This window comes from Athene cunicularia, assembly GCF_003259725.1.
Source record: "Athene cunicularia isolate RWA chromosome 10 unlocalized genomic scaffold, athCun1 chr10_part1, whole genome shotgun sequence".
Taxonomy (NCBI): domain Eukaryota; kingdom Metazoa; phylum Chordata; class Aves; order Strigiformes; family Strigidae; genus Athene; species Athene cunicularia.
Window position 1 is genome coordinate 15,362,026 of NW_020799112.1, and position 24,844 is coordinate 15,386,869.

Below are 24,844 nucleotides of genomic sequence, written 5' to 3' on the forward strand. Positions count from 1 at the left end.
TGTGAAATGCACATCACATATCTACATACTAATATTATACCAAGCATTTGTTAAAGAAATCTCACAACCCTCTACAAAGACAGAGAGGAAAAATTCTGAGGTGTACCAGGCATTTTGGTGCAGTGGAGTGGTGTCACGCTGCCAACCCTTGCCAGGCAGTTCAAATTTCTACTACTGCCTCAGCTGACAGCTACCACTCGTGCTCAGGATTCATTTAGGAATCTCTTGTTCCTGCTCTTAGACAATTCTGGAGAAAGTCTCCAGAGGCTCTTTACTCTCTGGGTGAAATCTGGTTCCCCTCTGAAGTCCATAAGCTGTTAACAAGTCTGCTGACTTCAGTGAAAATATCATTTGCTCCTTCCATGTCAATACCAGTTAATTCATGTTGCCTTATTTTGCATCTGCCTCAGTCTTTTTTCTAGCAGCTCTAAACAAGGTGAAGAGTTAAATCTATCTATAAAACTGTGAAGCTGTTCATTAATTACTGCATATTTTATTCTGCTGTTGAACCATACTGGCCCTGCCTGAAGAAAAATTATGAACTGCTGGGGTCTTTGCTCAGGGAACCAAAACCAGAGACATGGAAGCTTTTCCCTCTCTTCTTTTCTGTCATAGTTTGCTCTGCTTTCTTTCTTTTTATTTTTTTTTCCTGCCCCCCTCGTCTTTCTTTCAGATACTCCTGACATTTTAACAGACTGTCTGATCACTTCCAGGTGACCTGACCGTCTTTTGTACTGTTCTTGTCATGATTGATGTGGATGAGAAAAAAGTAAGACAAAAAAATTAAGAAGAGGTTTTAGTTTTTACTGTCCTTCCTTTCCTGGCCATGAGAACATGTCCCTCTCCATCTCATTCAGACTGGTGCTCTTGGTGGGGAGGAGATCTCTCCCTGTCATAGACTTTCTAAGAGCTGAGGGTCACTGAGTCCTTCATACCCCTGTGAAGTGAGTAAATAAGCTGTGAAACCTATTTAACCTGTTGTGCTGGGCCTTGCATTGTGGATCACAATAAATCACACAGAGCTAAATGGATTTTTCCTCCTGCTTTAATATTTATTTGGCAGTGAATTTTTAATAGGGAGAGACTTTCACTTGTCATCCTGAGAATGCAAAGTGGGCAGAAGAAGGGAATGGACAAACATAGAGGAATGGATGAAAAGTGTGTGTGAGGGAAGAGAGGGGAGATGGGAGGAGGAAAAGGGGATGGGAAAGGAAAAGGGGGAGGAGAACAGGGAGGCGATAGTCACTGCAACATTTTTGTTTGAAGATGAGTTTCTCAGATGACAGCAGCTTAGTGCAACAGTGAACAGTTCACACAAGTAGGGAAGCAAATAAGCCTAGGAAAGGGTCTTTGACCCAGAGGTACTTGTTCCCTTCTGGAGTACTTGTACCCTTCTGGAGTTCATTCCTCACATCTAGCCTTTCTGTCAAAACAAATAAATTAATAGGTGATTTGTGAGCCCGATTTGGCAAAACACAGAAACTATGGTTGCAGTCCAAAATCCATAACTACACTCTGGTGCTGTGTGCGACTGAAAGAAAGGGATAGAGTCACTACTAGGGAGAGACAGATACTGTTGACTAGATAAAGAGATGGAGAGTTACAGAAAGATAGATGACAAGCATTAGATGGAGTGGATATATAGTTAAAATTAAAGAGATGGATACTATGACTACACATGGGAAGATACCTTGTACAGACATACTGTGAAGCAGGAAGAGGGATATTGTTAGATAGACACTGTCTGGGAGAAATGGGTAAGGCAACAAGTGATGCTGCAGGTAGGCACATAAAGATTGACTCTGTTGATAAATAAATTCTATAAATAAATACTACAGAAAGATATTTCAGTAGCCTGCCATCTATGAATATTTGACACACACATCTAAGAAACTGCATAGTACCTCAATGAAAATAAACATAACCAAACAGCTACTAGATATGTGTGTGATCGTACTGTTTAAACATTTAAGAGATGTTAGCAGCTGCAGAAAACCAGCAATTTATCACCTGATTCAAAGCTCGTTTCACCCTGATGGACACATCATTGATGGCCTGACAACAGCATGGCAGAAAACGCCAGGCCAGCGGGTGGACAATTAAGTGCTGAAGCAACATTGGATAAGTAAATGGGAATATACAGCGTTTGGATTTCGGAGTTAGAAGTAGGCCACTATCTGGGTACAAGCTTCCCATTTTGTATCCAGGCTTTCCAAGGGAATTTCCACCACTATGTTATACTGGCCCAAGCCTGACCTTATGGTCTTGTCCATCCCATGCTGCTGTTATAACCCCAGTACCCCTGTAGGGAACTCCATTCCCAGCTCTCCTCAGCTACCTTATTGACCTCAGCGAGCAGTCCAAAGTCTTGCTACTGAGTGTCCTGGCAGCAGTGCGGAACATCCTGTTCTCCTGTAAGAGACCTTGAGCAAGAGTTGTCATCTGCGTGGATGTCTGTTCCTGCTGAAGCTGTCAGGCTTAGTCTTACACTTGGCAGACGCTACCCGAATTGAGAGCCTTTCCAGGGAGGCAGATCCTGTTGTGGTTCCTGTGGTCAGCAGTCCTGAGGACTGCTGGAGTACAGGCTGTCTGAGGGGTGAATGTACGATCATGCTTTACATCCTTCCACCGTCAATACGCCTGTCCTGTCTCATCTCAGGGCCTCTCCTGAGCCATTTCCTTGCTGTGGTCTAGACTGAGCTTTTCCGTGTTCCTGCTGAATGGGCTTCTGTACCAGCTATTGTTTTGTTCACCTCTGTAACCACCTGTGTTTCGGCGGGATCTCTCCCTGTGTTGATTGCTCAGCCCCATGTCAGGGATGCTCATTTTGGGGCTATCAGTCTCTAATTAGCATGTGTTATCACACTGTCCTTGAAGCAGACAAGTTCCTTCTCAGGCTGCTGGTAGTCACCTCCAGGCTACTGCTGATGCTGCTTGTCCAGCACAGTCTGCCTGTGCTCTGAACCCTCTGAGAGTTTATAATGCCCCTTAAAGTAATTCTGGCTGTTTTTCTCCGTTCATTTCCTCTGGGACTTGAACATGCAGGTCCACAGCAATGGAAAAGACAAGCACCTTAACCTCTGCTCTTCTTTTACAGCACCTCCTCCCCACTACAGTTAATGCTTTAAAACAGTCCTAACCACAAACTGTTTGATTTAAATTCTTGCTATCACAGGCATTATATTAGTTATATGTTTTATAAATCATTCGATCTAATACACACTTTGTAAAGTCTCACAGAAAGATCTCCACGCACTGTCTATTAGCTTGCTATGGATGCTGTCTTCAGGGCCCAAATACGAGTTTGTGGGAAGAAGAGGATATTATGTATGTTTTTGATGGCTTCAAACAGCAAATTAAGTTTGAAATTAACATTTAACTCTATCATCCATTTCCAGTAATGGTATTTAACGTTACTGTGAGAGAGTCAAGTGCTTTACATGGTAGGTGTCAAGAGTCTTGTTCAGGAAGGTGTCCAAGGGCTTTTGGGTATGACATGCCTGAAAAGTGATTAAAACCTTGTCAGGTTAAGTAAGAATCGTATATTTGGTTTTCCCCTCTCCCCTTCATTTCAATCTTTCCTAGCAGCCAGTTTCTATCTCTAAGGATCTATCTTGTAATAATAATTGCTTGTTATCAGTGGATATTTTCCAGTACAGCAAAGATATCTAAATCCAAAGTCTCCAATAGAGGAAATTGATAGGTCTGAGTTTAAGGAGGTTAATCCATCTCAGTGGAGACCCTCTGTAAGAAGTGAAATGTTAGGCATTTCCTGACTATAGGGAGTAGCGTGGGAGAAGGGTATGCCAAGCTTCTGAGGGGGCAGACCTTGAAAGTAGCAAGGGAATAGACAGATCAGGAAATTTTCTTCTTCCTTGACTGTATCCCCGCAGATTTCTCTTGCACAGGAAACATCTAGAACAGCACAAGAAAGTGGAAGGAAGCATCTCTCTAAAGCTAGAGCTATTGGTTTGTGGTGCCTGGCTTTGCTCCTCCATCATCACAGATCTCTGGACATATAATTTACCCATCTTGCTTAATGAATTCACCCTCAGCAGCTCAGGTTAATACGATCCTAATTGTGTGAGTATATTTAATTCTGTTTTGTTTTTTTTTTTCTCCAAAAATTCATAGGGGACAGTTACAGTAAATACATGTGTCAGAGAAAGGCAACCAGCAGGATCTGTGCTGTCTTTCACTGAGACCTGTTGCTAGGAGTATGGCTGAAAAAGGCTGCCTAAGAGATATTCTGGATCAGTGTCTGCAGCCTCTCTGACCTTGCTCTGCCACTTCCCATGCCCCATGCTTTCCCAGAGCTACACAAGCAGACACCACTCTTCTGGGAGTGCCTGCAATTTGCACCATGCCTTGCCATATTGCCCATCAGTGAAATAAGTGTGTAAGGCTGACGTGAAATATGCCACAGGCTCTCGCTGCTGTTGTAATTATCCTCAAACGATTGTCATTGCACAGCAATCCTTACTTACTAGCAAGCCAAGAAATACTCTGAGTATTAAGAATTAGGGGTCTAGGCCTTGTACCTTTGTCAAGTTTTGACACAGGGCATATTTCTTACATCTTTCTTTCCTTAAACTTGTTGCATTGGCTGTTCACTGAATTTCGAATTCTTCACTTTCTGTTCTAAGAACAACAAGATTTAAGGCAGTGTTGTTCCCTGCCTCAGAAATGGCTGCAAAATTAGTGGTGAATGATGCTGTTCAGGAGTTCAGCTGCTCATCTGGGACATTGCGGTGCAGCTCCGTGCACATCAGCAGACCTTTTTCCTAATAAATCTTCAGACTGCTTCCCTTTTCAGAAAGTAGTATGGGGTGTTTCAGGCTGCAGAGCTTGTATGTAAAGTAAATGCATTGTTATTTAAAAGTGATTCATGTCGTTGGGAAGCCCGGAAAGGTAAGCTGATTGGTGGGTAAGCAATGGAGTGTAATAGCCCTGAGAAAACTGCTGTGTAATAACAGCTTTGATTCCTTGCAGGATAAAACTGTATAATGTTGCCATCCTTCCTGTACCTTTCATGTGTACAGTACTTCATATACGCTAAGTGTATTAGTTTGTCATCTGGACTGATAGCTGATCTGATCCTCCTGGGCTTTGCTAGTCTGCTTGTGAGAAGTATGAAGTTTTCAAACAAAGTTTTAGGCTTAAGCTAACATCTAAATTACAGATTTTTTAAATCGCCTTGCCAGTGTTTCTTGATAGGCTGCTTTCTGAGCTGAGCTGATAACACATCTTGCCTCAGAGATGCTTTTTTTTCTCCTCGATACTGGATTGCCTGTACCATGCACCATTAAATCTGACACAGTTTATATGCAGGTTGGCTCTGCAGAAAAGGAGAAAGTCCAGCATAAGCCTGGCAAACTCAGGGTAAAGTCATCAGCAGTCCGACTTGTCTGCCCCTACTTTCATTTACTACCATCATATTATCTCCACCATTCTGAGAGCCTGGGTTCTTCAGCAGCATACAGTGTTTCTTTAAGGGGTTGTGTGTTACTGACACTAGAAATGTAGGGGTACCTATGTAAAGCTGGCGAAGCAAAAATGTTTGTAGAGAAAATGATTTGATGGCAAAGAAGGAACAAGAAAAGAGATTCTATCGCAGCGTACAGCAGTCAGGAACCCTGTATGTATTCATGAATATAACCTTCCCAAATGCATCCCCTCTGTAAAGTGTGTATGTATATTCTAGTACTTGGATTTGTGCTGTTTGTACTGGCAAATATGGTTTTTGTGGGTTTTTTCAATGCCTTGGGGGACAATTCATGAGCCAGAACAACTCATGATCTGGTCTTTTCCTGATGCTTCAGTTCCTGAAAGAATCCACCATGAGAAGAACAGATGTCACTTTATTTTGGTGCAATAAGCAGCTTCCTGAAGCAAAGAGACAAAACGAGGACCTAAGAAAACATAAATACAAAGGCAAATGCCAGGAAATAAAAGATTTCCCGACTAATGAGGTTTTCAGGTCCAGTGGAACCATCACGCACAAGTCCCCAGCCTTTGTTTCCTAGAGCTGGATGGCTGGCTTGTTCAGCTAGACAGGCTAGCTGGAGAGCTTAAAATCAGAGGCCAGACTGGGTACAGAAAATCTGGCAGCTCATGACAGTTTCTTTCCCATCTGAATAATCTTCCCTTCGCTTTTATGACTTCAGTTGTTTCCAGTACTGTAAGAATTACAACGTTGCTCTTTGAAATACGATCTGGCAGCTAATCCTTGGTATAACTGAGCACCTCTCTCTCCTCCTGATGTCAGCAGGAGTCCTACATCCTCATCACTCCTCCAGCTAAACTCTTCATTCCTGTCTGGCAGAATCATGAACGTTCACTTCTTTCCCTAATGAATCTGGAAACTTGCTATTTTCTTTACTGTAGTCTTGGTTTGCTGACGAGGTTTTGGTTATTAAGCACCTATTGTCTTACGGCTTTCAGTAGAAAGGCATTTACGTAGAAGAGGCAATCAAACACCCTCGTTCAGACTAGACAAGTGATGGAGGGCTTCAGGCACACCCTGGCTCTGTCACCACACCATGAACTTGCTGGCTAGGCAGAGTGAGGGAGCCTTCTGTGTCCATGTCATTGGGGAACTGGGACAGAGAGAAAAGCAGTTTGCCCAAAGTAACTGCGAGCCCACCGAGTGTAGAACCTGTATATTTTAACCCAAGTGTTTCAGCCTCGTGATTCAGGTTTTCCCTTGATGCAGTCTGATATATCTTTTCAGTCACTTACTCTGCACACAAGAACTGACCTTTTATCATTTTTGGTTGTAAATCAGAGAGTGACGTTAAATGCTCAGGGTGGTTCTCTACGAAGTGATTATTTCTCTGCTCTGCAAACCGTGCTCTATAATTTGTCCCATCCATCCAAATACATGTCTTATTTTGATTAAATGAATACTTTTGTCAGTTTATGTTGCTTCAGCTTTCACTCAGAATATGCTTGCTTCTGTGATGTGTTGGTATTTTCAAAAGAATTTTAGTGGGAATTTATATATGCATATATAAATATACATCCACATATTCACATACAGAAAAAGTAGGAAAATGTAATTGCGACTTTCAGGTAAAACACACAGGACACTTTGGGCAGGCATTTGTAAATTGATTTTTATAAAATATTCAGGAAATACTCATGTTAACAGTGATTTTTAAAATTGTTCCCCGCTGGAAATTGGTATATGCTACAACCTACAAATGGTTTCACTTGAAAACAGCATCTCGCTGTTACGCAGGTGAAACATTATTAAATAACTACAACAGGAACACAGAAAAGTATTAGGAGATCTATTGTGCAACAAACAGCAATGGCAACTTTTGGGTGTGCTTTACTATGTTCCTTTTGCGAGGTGATGCTGTCTCATTAGATCAGAGCAAATGGTTGTTATTTTTTCCTCTTTCATCTGTTTACTGCGAGTCATATGTTCCTGGCTGGTAGGTCCTTCTGGCACAAAGAATCCCTATAAACATGTTTTGAGTTCTGAAGTAGGGTGAAGGTGGTGCTTCATGTTTGTGTCAGCCTGCCATGCCTATTGTTTTTCTTTTGTGCTAAACCACTACAATTCATCCTCGCAGTTCCTGACAGACAAATTTTAGAAGGTGAGTATAATGAAATATTTGCTATTCTTAATGAAACATCTGGCAGGGCTTTGGCAAGATCAAGGAGTTAGCAAGAGTTGCCACTTATATGCTGTAGCTGACTTTTTTTGTGGTCCTTAATGGAGTCCAAAGCATATGCAAATCAGCTGTGTAATGAGTGAGGTTAAGCAAGGTTTTGGATTTGGTTCCATATGGTGTTAAAAACATAATTGATTAGAATGTTTTGAAATATATTGAGCACGAGTGTTCAGGTTTGTTTTATCTGAATCTCATTATGTCTGACAAAACATTTAGTATGAGGGCAGAGGCTGAAGTTTTTAACTGGATCTATTATTGGTCATCTATGATCACACATACTCCATCAGATGTTCCTGCTATAAACCCCATTTCAATTTGCTTTAAAGTTCTTTGACCTTGCCTTCTCTGCCTTTTATTCTTATGGGTACACAAACACACAGATCCTCCCTTTCCTAATTATAATATAGACTAAACACGCTTGTTCTCTGCAGTAAAGGATGAGAGAACAAAAGTTACTTATTAGTCTCAGAACTTTTTGTACTACAGGAAGTTTCTGAGATAAATTATGACGAACATCCCTAGGATGAGATGCATAACTTTGAGGGGGATTATGATTTTGCAGATTTTTGCTGGACTTATTTGAAGAAATTGGTGATAACATAAGACCTTGTAGAGATGAAGTTACTTTGTGAGATGCCTGTGTTGACTGATATCCATCAGCTGGAACCTCTAAGGCTTCAGTGCTTTGCCATCATATTGGCCTTAAATTAATTGTTTTCAGTATGCTCCAGAAACTGTTTTCTGTGGCCTTTAAGATGAGATTTGCCTGAAGGCTTTCCTTAAAAGCAGAATTCAGTGGTAAACCAGCTGTTGAACCCCTACATGTGCCCTACTTTCTCCCCTCTCTGGACGCTCCCGAACCAGAATCATTCTTTTTTACCAGGGCTCAGTACTTCTAGTCATGGTCATTGTTTACCCATCTGAAGACATGTGATTGTGAAAGAAAAAATAGCTGTGCAGAAGGGTTTCTAAAACAGTCATTTCTTTCTTTAAAAGGTGCAAGAATGAGTCAGGTTCATGTGGAATAGGAATATGTCCATATTTCCTTACTGAGAAAACAAGATCTTAACTTTTGCCACACAGTGTTGCTTTTAGCTTCTAGTTTAGTTTCTCAAATAGTTTATGTTTTAGACAACCATTTCTGCCTGCCTGTTGATCCTAATGTATCTCAAGTCCTACACAGATGGTCTAAGTCCCCCTTCAGGTGACCTACTGCTTTGTCAACACTCACCTGAAGACTTAAGAGTCAAAGCACTGGTTTGCCTTGGTCAGTGGCCAGCTCTTTCCCTGAGGTTGCTTCCACCTGAATGCAATAGCATCAAGGTTCAGCAATCATCCACTGTTATCTCAGCTAGCTGTAGGAGTATCTCCTGGGGCCTCCTATGTCTTGTAATGAAAATTATGTTCTGAATACAGAGCAAACCATGTCCTTGTGTGGATGTGTAGGTGTGTGGTTGTCTGAGCATATGCATATATACGTATATGTGTATCTGTTATTTATCTGTCTGCAAGGAAAGATAGATAAAGGGGTGGTGATCTACTCTGTGTGCTTGAATAGACATATTTACATATACACACACATATTCGCATCTATCACAGATAGATTCTCTGACACATCAGAGTGGTTATCAGTTAAAAGTAGATTTTCACAAAGAAAAGCTAGTGACCAAGCAGTTTATTTCTCCTCCAAGGGGTATAGTGGTTGGAATTTAGTCATTTACAGAAGTTATTAGTTCAATCAGGTAATTAGGGGATTATCTGTTATCTGGTATGCCAGCAAATATTTTCATTTATTATTATCTAACCCAAAAAATACCCTGTCCATAAAACAGATATTTAACTGAAACAGTCTAGACATGTCTTGGCCATCTTAAAACATTGTGCTTTCGAAATCCCAAATCCTTTGTTATTCAAAGAGATCTAAGAGATATATACATATGGAACTTGGACTTTTGAAATTAAATATATAGAACCAATTACAAAATTTGGATGAAATGGTTGTCTAAAACATAAAGCTATTTGAATGAATTATATGAAGCAGTACCAAGGGAAACAAGAACCCAGGAGAACCTGCATACTTTTACATTATTTATCCTCAGCAGTACAAATTTTCAGCATCTAAGCCAAAATCTTTCCACATTTCTTTTCCCCCTACGGTGCCAATGTCTCAATTACTGGAAGCACCCAAGAGCAATTACAAGGATTCCAATAATCTTCTTGTATTATTGTGGCTGGACTGCTAAGTATCATCAATAATGTGATTATCGTTTTGAGAAAATATTGCTTGAGGTAGAGACACTGTGAGAAAGGCTCTCAAACACTTTCAAAATCATATTTTCAGCAACTCTTACATTATTCAGTGGCCTAATGAGTTCCAGTAGTCTTAGTAAATACCTTTCCATACAGAGGGACTTGACTGCTCATATTTCCACAGAAAAAAGCCTTAGAAAGCCAAGATGTTTTCTGTTTTGGAAGCATTTCTTTTGATTTGTAAACTCAGACTAAATCCAGCCACTGACAGTGCTGCTTGGTGGATGGGTGCTATCCCATCCCTTTTATGTCACCCATTTTTTATTTCCTGTGTTTATGTCCCGTTTTTTATGAATATAACAAGATCACAATGGACTGGATTTTAAACCATCTACTGTTACTTGCTTCATTGGATCTGGCCATAAACTTCTGTTCAGCATAAGACTGCAACATGTAGCCAAAGGTAGAAAACCATACCAATGAGGTGTCTCACAGGTACTCACTGGATAAGAACCTCTAATTGTTTTCAACAGCAAACATGGGTTGGGCTGACTGCATGCTGGTCCAGAGCTGATGCTATGTGATATCGTCCCCTTAAATAAACACAAACTTTTAGTGTAATATGGTTCTATAAAGCAAGATCGGGACTGTGCTTTCACAAGACGCTCTAACCCAGGCTCAGTCTTCCAACAGTGCCTGAATATATCTTTTTTTTTTTTTTCCTATAAAGGCCTTCAACTTGCTTAAAATTTGTGTTCCAGGGCTTGAGCTCTGGTGTACAGATCTCTTGGTCCAAGTTTCAAGAACATAGTACTGTGCAGATATAGGCAGTCAGGGCTCAAGTTTTCTTCAGGGATGTCACATGTTTCTAAGGAATTCACATAAAAGCTGGTGCTGGATGCCAGATATAGGTGAATTATCTCCTCCTTGCTTGTGCAGAGTAGCTGAACTTGTTTGGTATGACTGAAATTTAACAGGCTGCATAGTATGTCTGTGGAGATATAGCCAGAGTTTGTCGTGCTTATGCCCATGCTACGGTTCATCTTTAATTAGCTTCTTACCATAGGTAAGTGGAAACTTTACTCAGTACACTGATTTAGCTTTTCGGTGCTGATGGGAATGCAGCTGCTTTGTTCATGTCTGCCTTTCCAAGCAGCAGATTTTATAGGGTCGTTAGTGTTTTGTCCAAGCCAGGTATTGCACTATGTGAAAGAGGGCATCACCACAAACCAAAGTGAATATACAAGATCACAGATCTCTCCTGAAGTACACACAGGATGGTGCTTTCAAGTGCTGAAATGTAAACGTGTTTAAAAAAAAAAAAAAAAAAAAAAAAAGAGAGACAGAACTGTTGAAGAGTGAGAAAAGGAAAACTAGTTATCTTTGGGGTCTGCTCCAACTGTCATAGCTCCATTTCATGGCTGACTTGTATCTGTTCAAGTCAGTGGGTTTTATTAATGCTTACAAGCCTACAGCTATAAGAATGCTAAAGATGAAATGTTAACGCTGCACTGATACATAGATTGGTTCTCCATTTGGAAAAAATTAATGATTGTTCATAAGCCTGAATCTGCAGCCTTTGGCTTCTCACCAGCTTTTCCATCCTGCAAGTATAAAGCCCAGCTCATGTGCATTTTACTGATTAGCACCAGAAACATGCTTGGATTTGAACTGAGGTATTTGGAGTCCAAGAACGTCATGTAATGTCAAGCTAGTACCCTTCAAATGGGAGAAAAATGCCTGCTTGTCCTCTGTACAAACTCAACTTTCACAGAATAATCAAAGCTCTACCAATGACATGTTGTAATTCAATTAAATGCTGTTCTTCAGATTCATATGAGGCTTTTCAGTTTCCAGCCATGTGTAATGAGAGTTGTGTACTCAACATCTCCTCTGGTCTTACAGCAGTCATCAGCCATCTTCTCACCAATAAGGAGAACAGAAACAGTCATTCTTGAGAAGACTAAGAGTTTCTGCTGGATGCAAGTAAAACGCTGTCCAGGGCTCAATTGTTGCAAACTTGAATGAACATTAGGGGACAGTATTGGCCAGGAGTCGGCCTGTTTCTTGCTCTTCATGCTCTCCCTTTATTTACAAGTTGTCTTCCCTTCTCTCTAAATGATAAAGCCCCACTTGCTCCTTACTTATCTAACTGGTGCACCAGACATCCATTTTTAATCTGGCCAAATCAATTATAAATATTACAGCCTACAATTACCCTGGGAACTCCCGAAAATCTAATTAGTACAAGTCTTAGAAATGAATTACACCTTTCTCTTGCCTATTTGCAGCAGGAATAAAAAAAAAAAAAAAAACAAACACACCCTTACACTCAAACCAAGACCAAATATCTCTCAGCCATAGCAAACAGAATTCAAGGCAGTGTTTAATTATGTTCATATTGTTCCTGAAAGGATGGGCCATGGTGGGATGAAAGCCAGGGTACCTGTCATTGCCTTGGGCTTAGCACGTATTTTCTCAGGAGATGTTGTAAGATGCAAAAGTCCTTGGCAAAGAGCCTTTGGAAAGGAAATCTCATGGGAGCCTACAAAGTTCTTATCATTATTACTTACTGTGTAGCAGCAAAAGAGGTAAATGCAATGGTTCTTTAAGCTGGAGCCATCTTCTATGAGTACTTATCTGATCCCCTCCCTTGGTGAGGTCAGGAACTAAGTAGAACCTTGTCTAGCTTTTCTCAGGCAGGAGGGGAAGCCAGGCTGCTGTCTGGGGAGCTCCTGAATTGCAGAGATGAAATTAGAAAGTCATTACAAGGTGTGCACCCCACCTCGTAGCACGTGAATCAAGACACAAAGGCCAGACTGAAGTCCTTCCTCGTTGGCATCTTCTTGCTGTAGTTTATTTCTTACAGATCTAATTACCTGAAAGCATCATAGCTGTTTCATTTATGTCCTAAAATACTACTTTATGAAGCTATTAAAGACAGACTTGTACTCCGGGATAACTGCGAATGCAGCTGCTTAAGATTCATTTTAGATTAATTACAAGACTTCAGAAGCAGTATTCCTGTTAAATACTTTTAATAAAACATATGGATTCCTCAAAAGCAAAAGTGTGCAAGACCACACACCCTTTTAGATTCTGTGACGTAGGTGGAATTTTAATGTCAAAAAACCAAAGAAGGGCAAGTCAATCCCAATTCACTGCAGAGAGGGAAACGTATTTTTAAAAGCTGCAGGACGCTTTACTTACCAGGACATATATAGCTGTTCATGGAACGGGTAAAACTTTCTTTGAAAAGAATGAAAGATTCCCCTTCTGCTCAGGTGATAACTGTGGTCAGGGAACTTGCTGGGGTCTCCAGTCCCTGCTTAAGCAGAGAAAAAGTACACCCTTCTTTCAGGTGAATGATGTTTAATTGCAGATAACTTGGTCTGTTTAGGTTGAACATAAATGTTTCATCTGTTTTCTCTTCTCACAGGGTAAAGTCTGATATCTTGAAAAATTTCAAGAAAATAATTTCCTGCTTTATTTAGTCTATGAACTATATCAGAGATGTGTTTGGCTCATTATACACAGCCATACCCCTGCTTTGGGCAGCTTCCAAAGGATTGGGACATGTCATGATGGAGAGGAGATTTAAAGAATGGAGAAAATAGGGTTACAGACAGGGTCATTATGAAGCTACTGGGATGTTATTTTTCACTGTAGAGAGAAGGTAAAGACATATTTGCTTGTTTGTTGATACATTCTTCACAGGCAGTCATTGGTATGTCCATGACTAGCAGCGTTCCCCAGACTTAGCTTTTTCCTCTTTTTTGTGTGAAGCATTTAACCAGTCACTTCCAGTTTCGCTCTGGCCAGACTGCAGCAAATTTTCACAAGAGCGAGAGGAGCAATATGAAAAGAAAAAAAAAAAAAGAGTAAACGCTTGATTTCCTTCTCTAACGCACTGCAACTGTGAGACCTGTCAAGTGAAGGTCAAGCAGCTACCCTGAACAATAGTCACAGTTTCCCTAAGAGGGACAGTTGTCAGTGCCTGTTCTTTCCAGCAGAAAAAAAAAAAAAAAAAAAAGAGAATACACAGAGAATGAGTGACCTATCACACAAGCAAAACGTGAGTGAAAAATCTCGAGAAATTACTTAGGAAATCTCTACCCCCCATGCCCTGGAAGTGTATGCACAAGTGAAGGAGAATTTTGTATGGAAGAGAGATCACCATATATCCTCAGATACAGCATGTAGCTATAGCTTATCAATCACAACTATAGACTGTCGGTTTTTATGTGCAGTTCAGCAGGACAGCTGACTGGCAGGGTTTTCTATCCAGCTGTGACCTAACAGGTAGGCTGACTTAGAATGAGCAGTTTGCAGGAAGCACCTGGAAGAAGAGTTTTCCAGCCATACTAGAAGGCTCCAGTTACGCTGACATGTAAGGAAGGACTGGGCTCCCTTCTCCTCCTCATATCAAGTCAGCAAAAAACCCAGAATTATTTTACAGTGTACCAAAGCTTGCTTGCTTGCTTTCCAAAACCAAACAAACACGCACACCCACATAGAAAAGGAGAACTAATTAAGATCAAGTCATATCTCAATAAATATGCAAATTAAAAATCAAACCAAAGAAATTCTATTTATCACATCATAAAGTTGCAAATTGCTGTTGTGGCTCCCATCAGCTGGAATAGATGAGGGCTATGAGGCCGTAGGTTTTGAATTAGTAGATCAACCAACATGTGTACATGTTTTACTGTGATAGTTGGGGACTGTTTGCTGTAGATATATTACCAGCCTCCCCCCCCCCCCCCCCTTTTCTGTCTATTCAAAGACTATATTTGTCTTGGAGTTCTCTAATGTAATGTCATTTGATTTCTTCACTGTTTACCTACTGTAAGACAACACCATTATTCTTTGGGAAATCTGTTTCATCTTCCCTGTTTTGTTTTTCCTTTGAGTTTTTTTGGAGGGAATTCTTTTGCAGCTTTTAAAAATCAGTTTAAGAAAATAAGCAAACAAACAAAAATGCCAAGATCCAGCCTCTAACAAAAACCCCCACAACTCCTTGTTGGGAAGGAAAGCAAGGCACACCCTCTGCAATGCTATGCAATAGTCTACATGTTGGTATTTCTGCTCATTACCATGTTTCACCGTTTGCATTCTTTCCTAAAGGAACTGGTCTTTGTGATGCGGCGAAGCAGCGTGAAATGACTTTAGCAGCTTCACTGGGACTGTCTCTCCTGCATGCCATGTGCTGCCACCTCTTCTCTTTCCGAAAAACCTCTGACCTGCTGGTTTCAACTAGCCCTTTTGTGCTTTGCTATGTGTTTTAAATCTTTCTGCAGGAGAAAGTGAATTATTGAGATGGAAAATTCCATATAGTAGAGAGAAGTATAATAGCTGGCTTGTAGAGTTTGGTAGTGTGATAAAGAGGCTTTCAATTTTTAAGTCACCGGTGTGATTACAGCCTGTGTTGGCATCACCATTGGTACCATCTATTTGCTGTTTGGTAGCTCATTATGTGATTTGTGGTGGTGGCATTGATCCAGTGGGCATCAGACCAAATTGGAGAGACCACTACTAAGGTCAGTGCTCATTGTCTTGCTCATTCACTATCACGGCAAAGGAGCAAAGAGCAGCACGAGCTAGGAAGAAAGTCTTCTTTCCTGACCTCTAACCATGGTGGCACATCCTCACTTGTGGGGGATCTCTCCCTGTGGTGTATCTGCCCAAGTATGGAGTTGTCATAGTCTTGGTGGTTTGTGTACTATATGTGTAGGCAACAAGGGAGAAGTCTGTTACAAAGGTTTTATGCATTAATACTGTCAGTATGTATCAATACTGTTTATACATAAAGACTGTCCCTTTAGTCTTCTGTGTAAGGAAATGGCAGTTTTGTGTGTCATTCTTTGTTCACTGTCTTCCAGATTTCCCTTCCATAGTAATTGCCTTTGGGCTAGGAGTCATTTTCCCCTTTTTATCAGAAATCCAGTCCTAAAATAATTTCAGTTATCAAAAAATTCTGACGGTCCTCTGTTATTGGGTTTCCCAGCTTTAAGTAATAATAGGAACTTTCTTTAAAAATTGTTATCCTGTTAATGGAAATGTTTGACCTTCAGGTCATAGGTTGCAAACAATCTTTCTGTCTGTAAAATATCAGCGAGTTGCGTGGCGGCTATACTCTGTCCCAATGGCATTAGCAGCTCCTCCCAAACATACAAGTGTAATATTGAAAGTAGGTATGCTTTAGTTCTTTTTGACTGCAAAGCCGCAAAGGCAGAGCTTATAAATGAAAAATGTAGTTCCCCTGAGCTTAGTCAGCTTTGAACATTATCACAGGTACTTGGTATCATGGTAATTCATGCCATGCCTGCACATGAAAAAAAAAAAGAAGCTATCAAACCCACTGGTAAGACTCAGTAGAGACCACTGCTTGTTGCTGTTTGTGCTGGGAGGATTGTCCTGGTTTGTTTGTTTTGTTTCATGTTGTATACTCAATTTCAGTATGAGTTCTTCCTGACCCAGATTTCTGAGAAGACTGAAGTGGAGCCAGAAATTGTAAAAGTGCATAATTATTCTTTTATTTATTTTTAAGCTGTACAGCTCTGTTAAGCTTTCAGAGAATCCTTTATACCCAGCCTTTGAAGTAAACTAAGCCAGAGATCAGCCAGAAAAGGAGAAGTGGGTTGACACTGCTTGTTTCTGCTTGCAGGGTAGTCTGTATACAATTAAGAACTGGAGTCTCAAAGCTAGGAAAACCTTACACCTTTTTTTTTTTTTTTGAGTTCAGAAGAGAGAATGGATCAATACATCCAAAAGCAACACTTCACACCTTTGGTATGTTCTGAAACCTCAGATGCTGGCACTACTGTGAAACAGCTGAGAGCTGGAAGATTATTCCAGTTACTGACATGTAAATGAGCAGACCACACATTAAAGCTATGTATGCTCCATCTGCCAAGCCATTCATTCTTCCCAACTTGGGACAAATTAGAAACTCTGGGCCAGAGGTTGAAGATTTTTATTCCTTTTCCAGTCCCACAAAGCAATACATTCCCCTGCTTTGATTCTGATGGAAAACATTGACCTGGAGGTGAAAAACACAGGATCTGTCCACCTGATTCATCCAGACTCTGGCCCAGGCAGCACTGAAACCACGGGCATCTTTCTGGTCTCAAAAAATTACCCAGCTGCCCTCTTGGGCTAAGGGCCAAATGGGAACTAGGCAGCTAGGTAGAAGAAAGACCCTATCCTCCACAGCCATTTAGTCTAGTGGTTACAGTTCTGCCATAAATATTGCATTAGGCTAGCCTAATACAATACTTATTGAAAATGGACATGTAAAGAAAGCCTGTGACCATTCCTGTAAGTAAATGGCAGGAGGTTAAGGTGGTATAACATACCCTTCTGAGAGCCTGATGATGTGGCTGTGACATCCATTTAGCCTCTCCTCAGCCATCCAGACTTGCCTCTGAATTTGGCCCTTCCTTGGAAAGTCATGGTGTCAAAGCCTTTTCATGCTCCTTCCAAAACACAACCATTCCTGGTATTTCTGCCCTCCTTGGAGCCAGCATGCTTGAAGACCTGAGAGCCCCCATTTTTTGTTTGTGCTGTGTCTTGTTAGCAGTGCTCTGAGCTTGCACAGAACAGGAGGAAAAGCTGCCAAAGCATTTCAACCACCTGGATTAATTAGGTCTTACACTAAATGTGGAACTACAGCAAGCTGGATGATGATTAAACCAGCAACCTCCTGGAAACTGAATATCTCCTTCTCTACTATATTTCAGCTTCTATAACCTCCTAAGTGCCTCAAGGCGTTGTCTGTATATGAAGCACTCTGTTTCTGTATAAGCAATAGCAATAATAGTGCTAACAATAATAATGAATTTCTCCTGTGAGGTAGGTAAGTATCACTCTTCATTTTACAGATGGTGAAACAGATACAGAGACGTACAGGATCTTGCTTAGTGCCATCTCATGCCTTATTAGCACAGTCAGGATTGAACCCAGGAAACACATTTTGCTGTTACTTGCTCTTACCCCTAGAGAACACACCCTCCTTTGATGACATCTGGTCTCTCTTGTGATTTTTCTGCAGAAGCTGCAGCAACAGCAGCCTGGAGTCTGATGATGAATCTCCTTGTGTGGAGGAAATCGATTATAATAGTGACAGTTGCTCTGATGGCGAAGAGGACTTCTCGGAGCTAGACCAAGAGATCCAGGAGTACCTCTCGTGGGTGGAAGGGGAGACAGAAGATGAGGGAGCAACCATGGGACAAACATGCAGCTCCAAGGCTCTCAGGGGGCTCTACATTTCCAGCCAACCATCATCCAACAATACAGCTCTCCCTCTGCATTCGGCAGCACTTGGGGTGTACAGTGGGTTCCAGAGCAGCCCTGTGTGAACAAGGCTTTGACTTGCAGAGCACTAAGCAAATGTTTTACTGCTCATTTTTGCCTGTTTGCCAGCTTCAGCATCTTTTCCAGATGTGTTGCTCCAGTTCTGAATAGAAAATTGTCTGTATGTTTGTGTAATTTGTATACATACATAGATTGAGAATGACTCCTTATGCTTTGTACACAAGGCAGAGCGAGGGGCCGCTGGCCCAGATGGTACTATGTGAGAACGTCATCCCTGCCTGAACATAATCCTGTTTCACAGCTGCCTCTAGTATGTGGTTTCGTACAGACTGACCTGAGGAATGGTATTCTGAGACCAAGGAACCAGGCATGATTCTCCTTTTTTCCTAGTTTAGACTCTTATTATGGGAAGCAGCCTTTGCCTGGAAGAGTGACAGTTACGGATGCCTTTGGCCAGAGTTCTCCATTGCTATTCGTTTCTCTTGAGCTGTAGAGCATGTATCTGATTTCTGTCTGATCGGAATTTTTACAGTGTGTACAACAGGTTGAGTCAGGCTGTGCATGCTTCTGAGCTGGTCATATCTCAGCAACAGTGTGGGAAATCCAATGTGCCATAGTAAGGAAAGCACCAGTGACAATGCAGAGTGGTCCTCTGGAAACCTAGCCTAAATCCGTCTGTTTGCAGCACTGGAATGAACCAGTCCAGCGTAATCTCAGTTGAGTCACTTCATGCTTGAACTAATGAGCCCAAGTGTAGAATTTGTTTCACAGATGCTGTGAAATTATATTTCTACTGTGAGACATCCTTCCAGCTAAAAGTACAGATACAACAGCTCATCCTGGGGAACTAGAGCTACTATTTAAAGCTATTGGGAATGAGAGGGATGTGGGGCATTTTAAGGAGAAAAATGTGTTCTCTTGTGGTAGCCAGGGATCCCCCAATATTCTGTCAATAGATTGGTGATGGTAGCAATATCTAAGAGTGAATTTAGCCCAAGCATCAGTCCAGTGACTGATTATTCTTTGTTAGTTCTCTTATAATACAACTAAGGAATCCTAGTTCATGGAACAGGACCCCATTGTGCCACAAAGTAATATAGTAAAATACATTACTGGTGGGTTATATACAGGACATGTTCTACCAGTGACTCCCATAACAGAGACAGAACAGCTCCTTTGATCCCCAAATGAAAGAAAAAATGAGATTTCTCCTAAAATTGCCTGCAAACACAGATTTCAATTCTGGAGAAGCCAACACAGACTGAGAACTCATGCACATGCCTGACGCCCCTAAAGCACGAAGCCCACATCACTGCATCTCACACCTCATGTGGGCTGAACTTGCTGCTGCAACTGGAGAATTACCTTGAACCCAAATGGAATTAACTGCACGATGAAGAGGATCCCAACTCTGTTACTTTATGAGGCTCAAGGAGAAGGATTAATGTATAGTGTGCTGTAGCATTACAGCCTATAAGGCCTCCGTTACCAGTGATTATTATTATTAATAATGATGCATGACTAAAAGCACCATGTCGTCTTCTCATCTTTGTGGAGAGAATTCCTGGTGCACAATGAGGTTTTCTCTGATGCATTTCTGAAAACCTTTCTTCAGACTATCTAGACATATTTTCCAGCAGGAGCTTGCTCTTTGGAGAAATAGCTTCTCTCTGTCCTGTTGGGTTTTCAGTATCCAGGTGTTTTAAAGTCTTCACCAGCACGTAAGAGTTCTGTCTGTGTCTCTAGCTCTCACTTTATGATGCTGTTCAAAAGAGAGGCAGCTTGAGTCCTTACAAGCTGAGCTTCTTAGACCAAACTCATTCATTAGTGTACAGCTTGTTGCACACCATACTGGATTTTCATAAAAGGTTAGCTCACAGGAATGGACACAAAGGAGGTAAAACAGGCATTCCCATTATAATAGTTTGTATAACGTTGCTTCAAAGCTTATTAATAAACAACAATATATGTGCATAGTTAACTTCAAAATCCAACATCGTATGCAAGACAAAATACTCACACTGTACTAGGTCCAGACTGCAGCACACACAGCCCATGCTGTAAAATCTTCAGCATTCAGCACACCCTCAGGACACAGGGCAAAACACCATTGTATATATATATATGTGTCTGTAGACATGCATGTCTACATCCAGAGCTGCTTTCCTCTCCCACGCTGCGCTCTGTACCAATGGCCTGCCACGATAATGGCATGATGCTTCCCGAGGCTTGACAATAGTACACCTCATTGTGAAGAAGGAAAAGAAATCATCTCAAATCAGCATTTTTCTTAATGAGACCAACATTTTGGCTCTAAGTACTAGAGGCCAGTCTCAGTTTTCTAGCCAATTTATTCTGAATTCCTTAAGCTAGGAAGAATTAAGTTCAGTGGGAAAACTCTGCCCTAGTTTTGATTCATTGAATCAATAGACTGCGGGACAGTTGTCCGAATGTAATAAAAGCAGAGATGTAGCTTCCATGCGTGTTTGGAGCCAGAAGTATATGAGCATCACCACTGTATCACAGATCCCTGTGCTAGGAGCTGCAAGAAGCAGAGAGATGACAAAGGCCCTTAGGATGTTTTCAGTGTCTGGGATCCAAGCGCAGCAGCCGAGCCGGGAGCAAAGTATCCATGCACATCAACCACACCTGCATAAACGCTGCTGTGCAGCATGAAAACCCTGGCCAAGTCTTCTCCTTGCAGCGTCCCACATTTGTGCCAAACAACCTGTCAGCAAGTGGTGAGGACGCTGCAGAAGGCAATGGCCAAGCCAATCCCCCCCGCAGCCCAACGGTGCTCAGCTTGCTGCTGAGAAGGTGGGAGCAGAGGAAGTGCAGCGGGAGGGTTGGGTGGCCAACCAGTCGGGAATGGCACTTGGAAACCTCCAGCAGAAGCAGTTTTGGAGGTTTCCTCGTTTCTTGCAGGAAGTTCTACGGGGAGCAGATGATCTTCTTCCTTTGACAGACCTCTAGAGGTCAGGAGAGGGCCTCCGCTGTGCACCGCTCCCTCCATGCCATTAACATTCTCCCTGAGTCATGGTAATTAAGCAGAACTAGGCTCTGCACAGAGGAACGGAAGTGCATTGACTTTAATAAAACAGAGTGTAAAACAACTTTAGATTAACTCCAGCCTTGTTTATTCTTGCACGCTTGTAATTCTGGTTTGGTATTTCCCCAGTGAATGGAGCCGTTGTCCCCTGCTCTGAGGCACGTCACCTCACTTCAGCCTGCTAAGTGCTGAGCAGCGAGGCCAGTGCCTTTTCTTGCTGTCCCTAGCTAATCCCAAAGAATTTGGAAACAGCCGATGGAGAAAGGGAGGGAGGAGAGGGAAGTTGCCCTGCTCCCCACCGTTGCAATTCCTCAAGAGTCAGCAAGGCTGTCAGGTTGAGACGAAAGCCAAATATTTCCATAATGGCCAGAAGAGACGGTGTCCTAGAGGCACTTGTATAGTCCCCACTGCTAAAGCAGTTTTGGGCTCCTGCCAGGCGCATTAACTTTTTTTACTGATGCTTTTTGTCTCACTGACTCTCTTAGCGGCTGTGAATAGCTCCACTCTCCTTCCTCCCCCCGCCATGGTTTACATGACATGGGTAGAAGATGTATCGCAGAGCAGCGCTCACACTGCACCCTCTGTCTCAGCCGCTCGCTGGCTCTCAGGCCTGCCTGGCCACAATAGCCCTTTCCTATCAGAGACGATCCTAAGGATGCCTCGCAAGTGTCTAGTGAAATACATAACGTGTGTAAACCTCTGGGCTAAAAATAAATAATTAAACAATAAAAATAAAAAGAATCAAGTCAGCAAACTAAAGGAAGAACAAAATCTAATTAGTTTTATCTGCTGTTTGTTATGAGGCTGTCAGAGTGCTCCATCCCCTGGTTTTACAGCACTCTGGAAAATAACAGTGATAATAATAATAAACAACCGTGCACTGGGTTGTTTTCGAAGCAAGCAGGAAGCAGATTAGGGAGGGGGAAAGACAGCAGCCCCTCTCCTCTGCTGCTTTTCTCCTCCTGCCAAAAAGAAGAGATGCAGGTGATAGCACTATCTCCTGTCTTATCTGTCCTTGGACAAGATCCACTACCCCTGTCCATCACTTGGAGACATGAAGCATGAGTGGGCGACTGTTTGGCAGCCAATTTGGGACACTCAGGTTGTATTTCTTGCTCTGCCACGGATCTCTTATGTGCTCTTGACTAAGCTGTTCATCCTCAGCTCCCAGCCTCAGTTCTCATGTGAGGTATAAACAAGGCTTTGATTCCTCACGGCAAGTACAGTAAGGTGTGAATGAAAGGTGTGTGTTCTGGAGAGAAGAAGGGGGAGAAATAGGGATGTAAAACTATCCAGGTGTTTGCTCTATACTGATTTCAGCGGTTGCCAGTTGAGAAGGCAGATGAAATTATTCTGTGCAGGAGTGAGGTGGTAGTTGCCATCACTACTTTCCACTTCAAAGACCTGCCATGATGGTGATTTGTTAAGCCTCCTCTTTAAGCTGTGCTGGATAATTTTAAAAGTCTCTCCTTGCAGGTTGTTATCAGCCTATCCAGTCCCATGGCCTTGTCCTCACAAAGTGTAAACTTTTACACCTCTTTTAGAGAGAGCAGAATTGAACCCTGTGTTTGAAAACCCTGGTATGGTTTTCCAGGCAGAGGGCTGGGCGCAAGTCTCCAGCTAGAGATAATATGCAGAAGCTTGGAGAACTAAAAACTCTGTACACATAATCACATTGGGAAAAGATGAAGGAGAAGGCTAAAGAAAGAATAAATCAGAGGAGAGGAAGGAGGGGACTCAGTGCTGGGAGAGGGATAAAGAGAGCAGACGGGAATAGGAGTAGGGGGCACTTGGAGGAGACACAGGCAGAGAAATGGGAGAATTGTTCCTATTTGTGCATCCTCTTCCGTCTCCAGATAATGTGTCAGTATTAGCCCTACCAAGAAACAACCCTCTCTACTGTAGAATAAATCTGCCACTGTATTCCCTACTCCATAAACAGCAGCCAAGTCTGTATCCTCAGCGCTGCATTGTGTGTTCAGCACTGTGTTTTGTGAGTTCTTTTCATGATGGTTAAGCCTGTATCATTTCTGGCCTTAGGTTTCCTCTCCAGGGATTCACGTCCTCAGACAAGTTCTGGAAGGTCCATGGCATATTATTGTCTATGCAGCAGTTTGTGACTACCTTCCTCATCTTTTCGTTGCTCTGCTTCTTTTATTTCACTTTAAAAAAGGTGGAATGGGGAGGTGAACAGCAGGGAGTGAGAGAGAAAGGAGAATGCAGAAAGAAGTGCCCTGCTATCAGTCTAGCAAGATCTCTAGCAAGATCGTGATCTATTTTGGCATGAGGGGCTTTTTTAGTCTTTAAGTTGCTTGTAGCTCATGCAGGGACCAGCAAGAGAAGACGACTCTACCACTGAAAACATTCATCCATTGGATGACCTGGCAATAACTCCAGTCCCAGTAAACTACCATAGCCTTTGGCTAACTGGCTCTGGGCACTGAAGGCTGGCTCCTCACCAGCTGATGTAATTGCAATCACAACCCTGTTTCTTGGCCCCTTGCTCCTAAATGCCTGGCTGAAGGCTTTTCTTGAATGATTTCCAGTGTATGCTATGGCAGCTCATGCACAGATCTGCACGGGTCTCCTGCTTTTACCTCAGCATTTCCATAAAAAGTCATTTAGCTTTCCTGTGCTTGTTTCTCCATCTATGAAGTAAAGTTATTAATATTTAATTTGTGAAAGGGGTCACAATGAGGCTTAAATCACCAGTATTTGCAACACAATTTGACATCCTTAGAGAAGGCAAACAGGAGGGATTAATTGCTGTTTCCATCATATATCTGCCATTGCTGAAATAAAAATACTACCCGTTGCTGTGATCATTGCTAACTGCTTTCCAGGGGCAGTTGTGTTTCCTTTGGTCTCCATGAAAGGTGGCATGGGTGGGCCAGGCAAATCTTTGAGGTGAAAACATGGACAGTGTCGACAAAAAGGCTTTGGCTTTTTTGACAGCACAGTGGTCTCTCCAAGAACCAGGCAGTGTGCTGGTTAGTGAGCTGGGAAAATGGGAGATTTAATAGGGGTGAAAAATGAGACACTTAGGATAACAATGGAGCAGTCTGGTAAACATCTGAAATGTCTCTGCCCTAGTACTAGGAGTAAAAGGGCTAAACAGGAAGAATATAAAACCTTGGTACTATACCAAGCTATGAGTTAATCAGCTTCCCAAATCATGGAAAAGAAAGTAGGAACAGCAGCAGGATTAACTGGCTGTGAAACATCAGGGAATTAGTAGGTTGGATCAAGGAAAGAGGAATACAGACCAGCAAGCACTGATCTAGAGATTAGAGCAGAGGTGCGGTGACAAGATCTCCTAAGGCAGGGAGAAGAATAGGAAAAAAGTGAAACACTGAAGGTGTGTGAGCACTTCACTGATGCCTTGAAATGAGAAATTAATTGTTTAGAAAAGTTGAAGCAGCAGCAGCAGGTGACTAGGAATGAGAACAGAACAATACCAAAGCATCTGTGGATGAAATCAGAAAGGTCCTGGCACAGAATGAGCTAGAGGTGGCTAGGAACACATACGGGAAGAAGAAATCCT

At 42.0% G+C, this 24,844-nt stretch overlaps 1 protein-coding gene across 1 annotated transcript in view; it reads left to right on the forward strand.

The window, feature by feature from the left end:
* Positions 1–18,295, forward strand: part of AGBL1 (ATP/GTP binding protein like 1) — a 289,236-nt gene extending 270,941 nt beyond the window's left edge. Inside the window, exon 23 of the mRNA XM_026856071.1 lies at positions 17,989–18,295. Coding sequence (XP_026711872.1) covers positions 17,989–18,295 — 307 coding nt within the window. The remainder of the gene's footprint in view (positions 1–17,988) is intronic.
* The last annotated feature ends 6,549 nt before the right edge of the window (positions 18,296–24,844 follow it).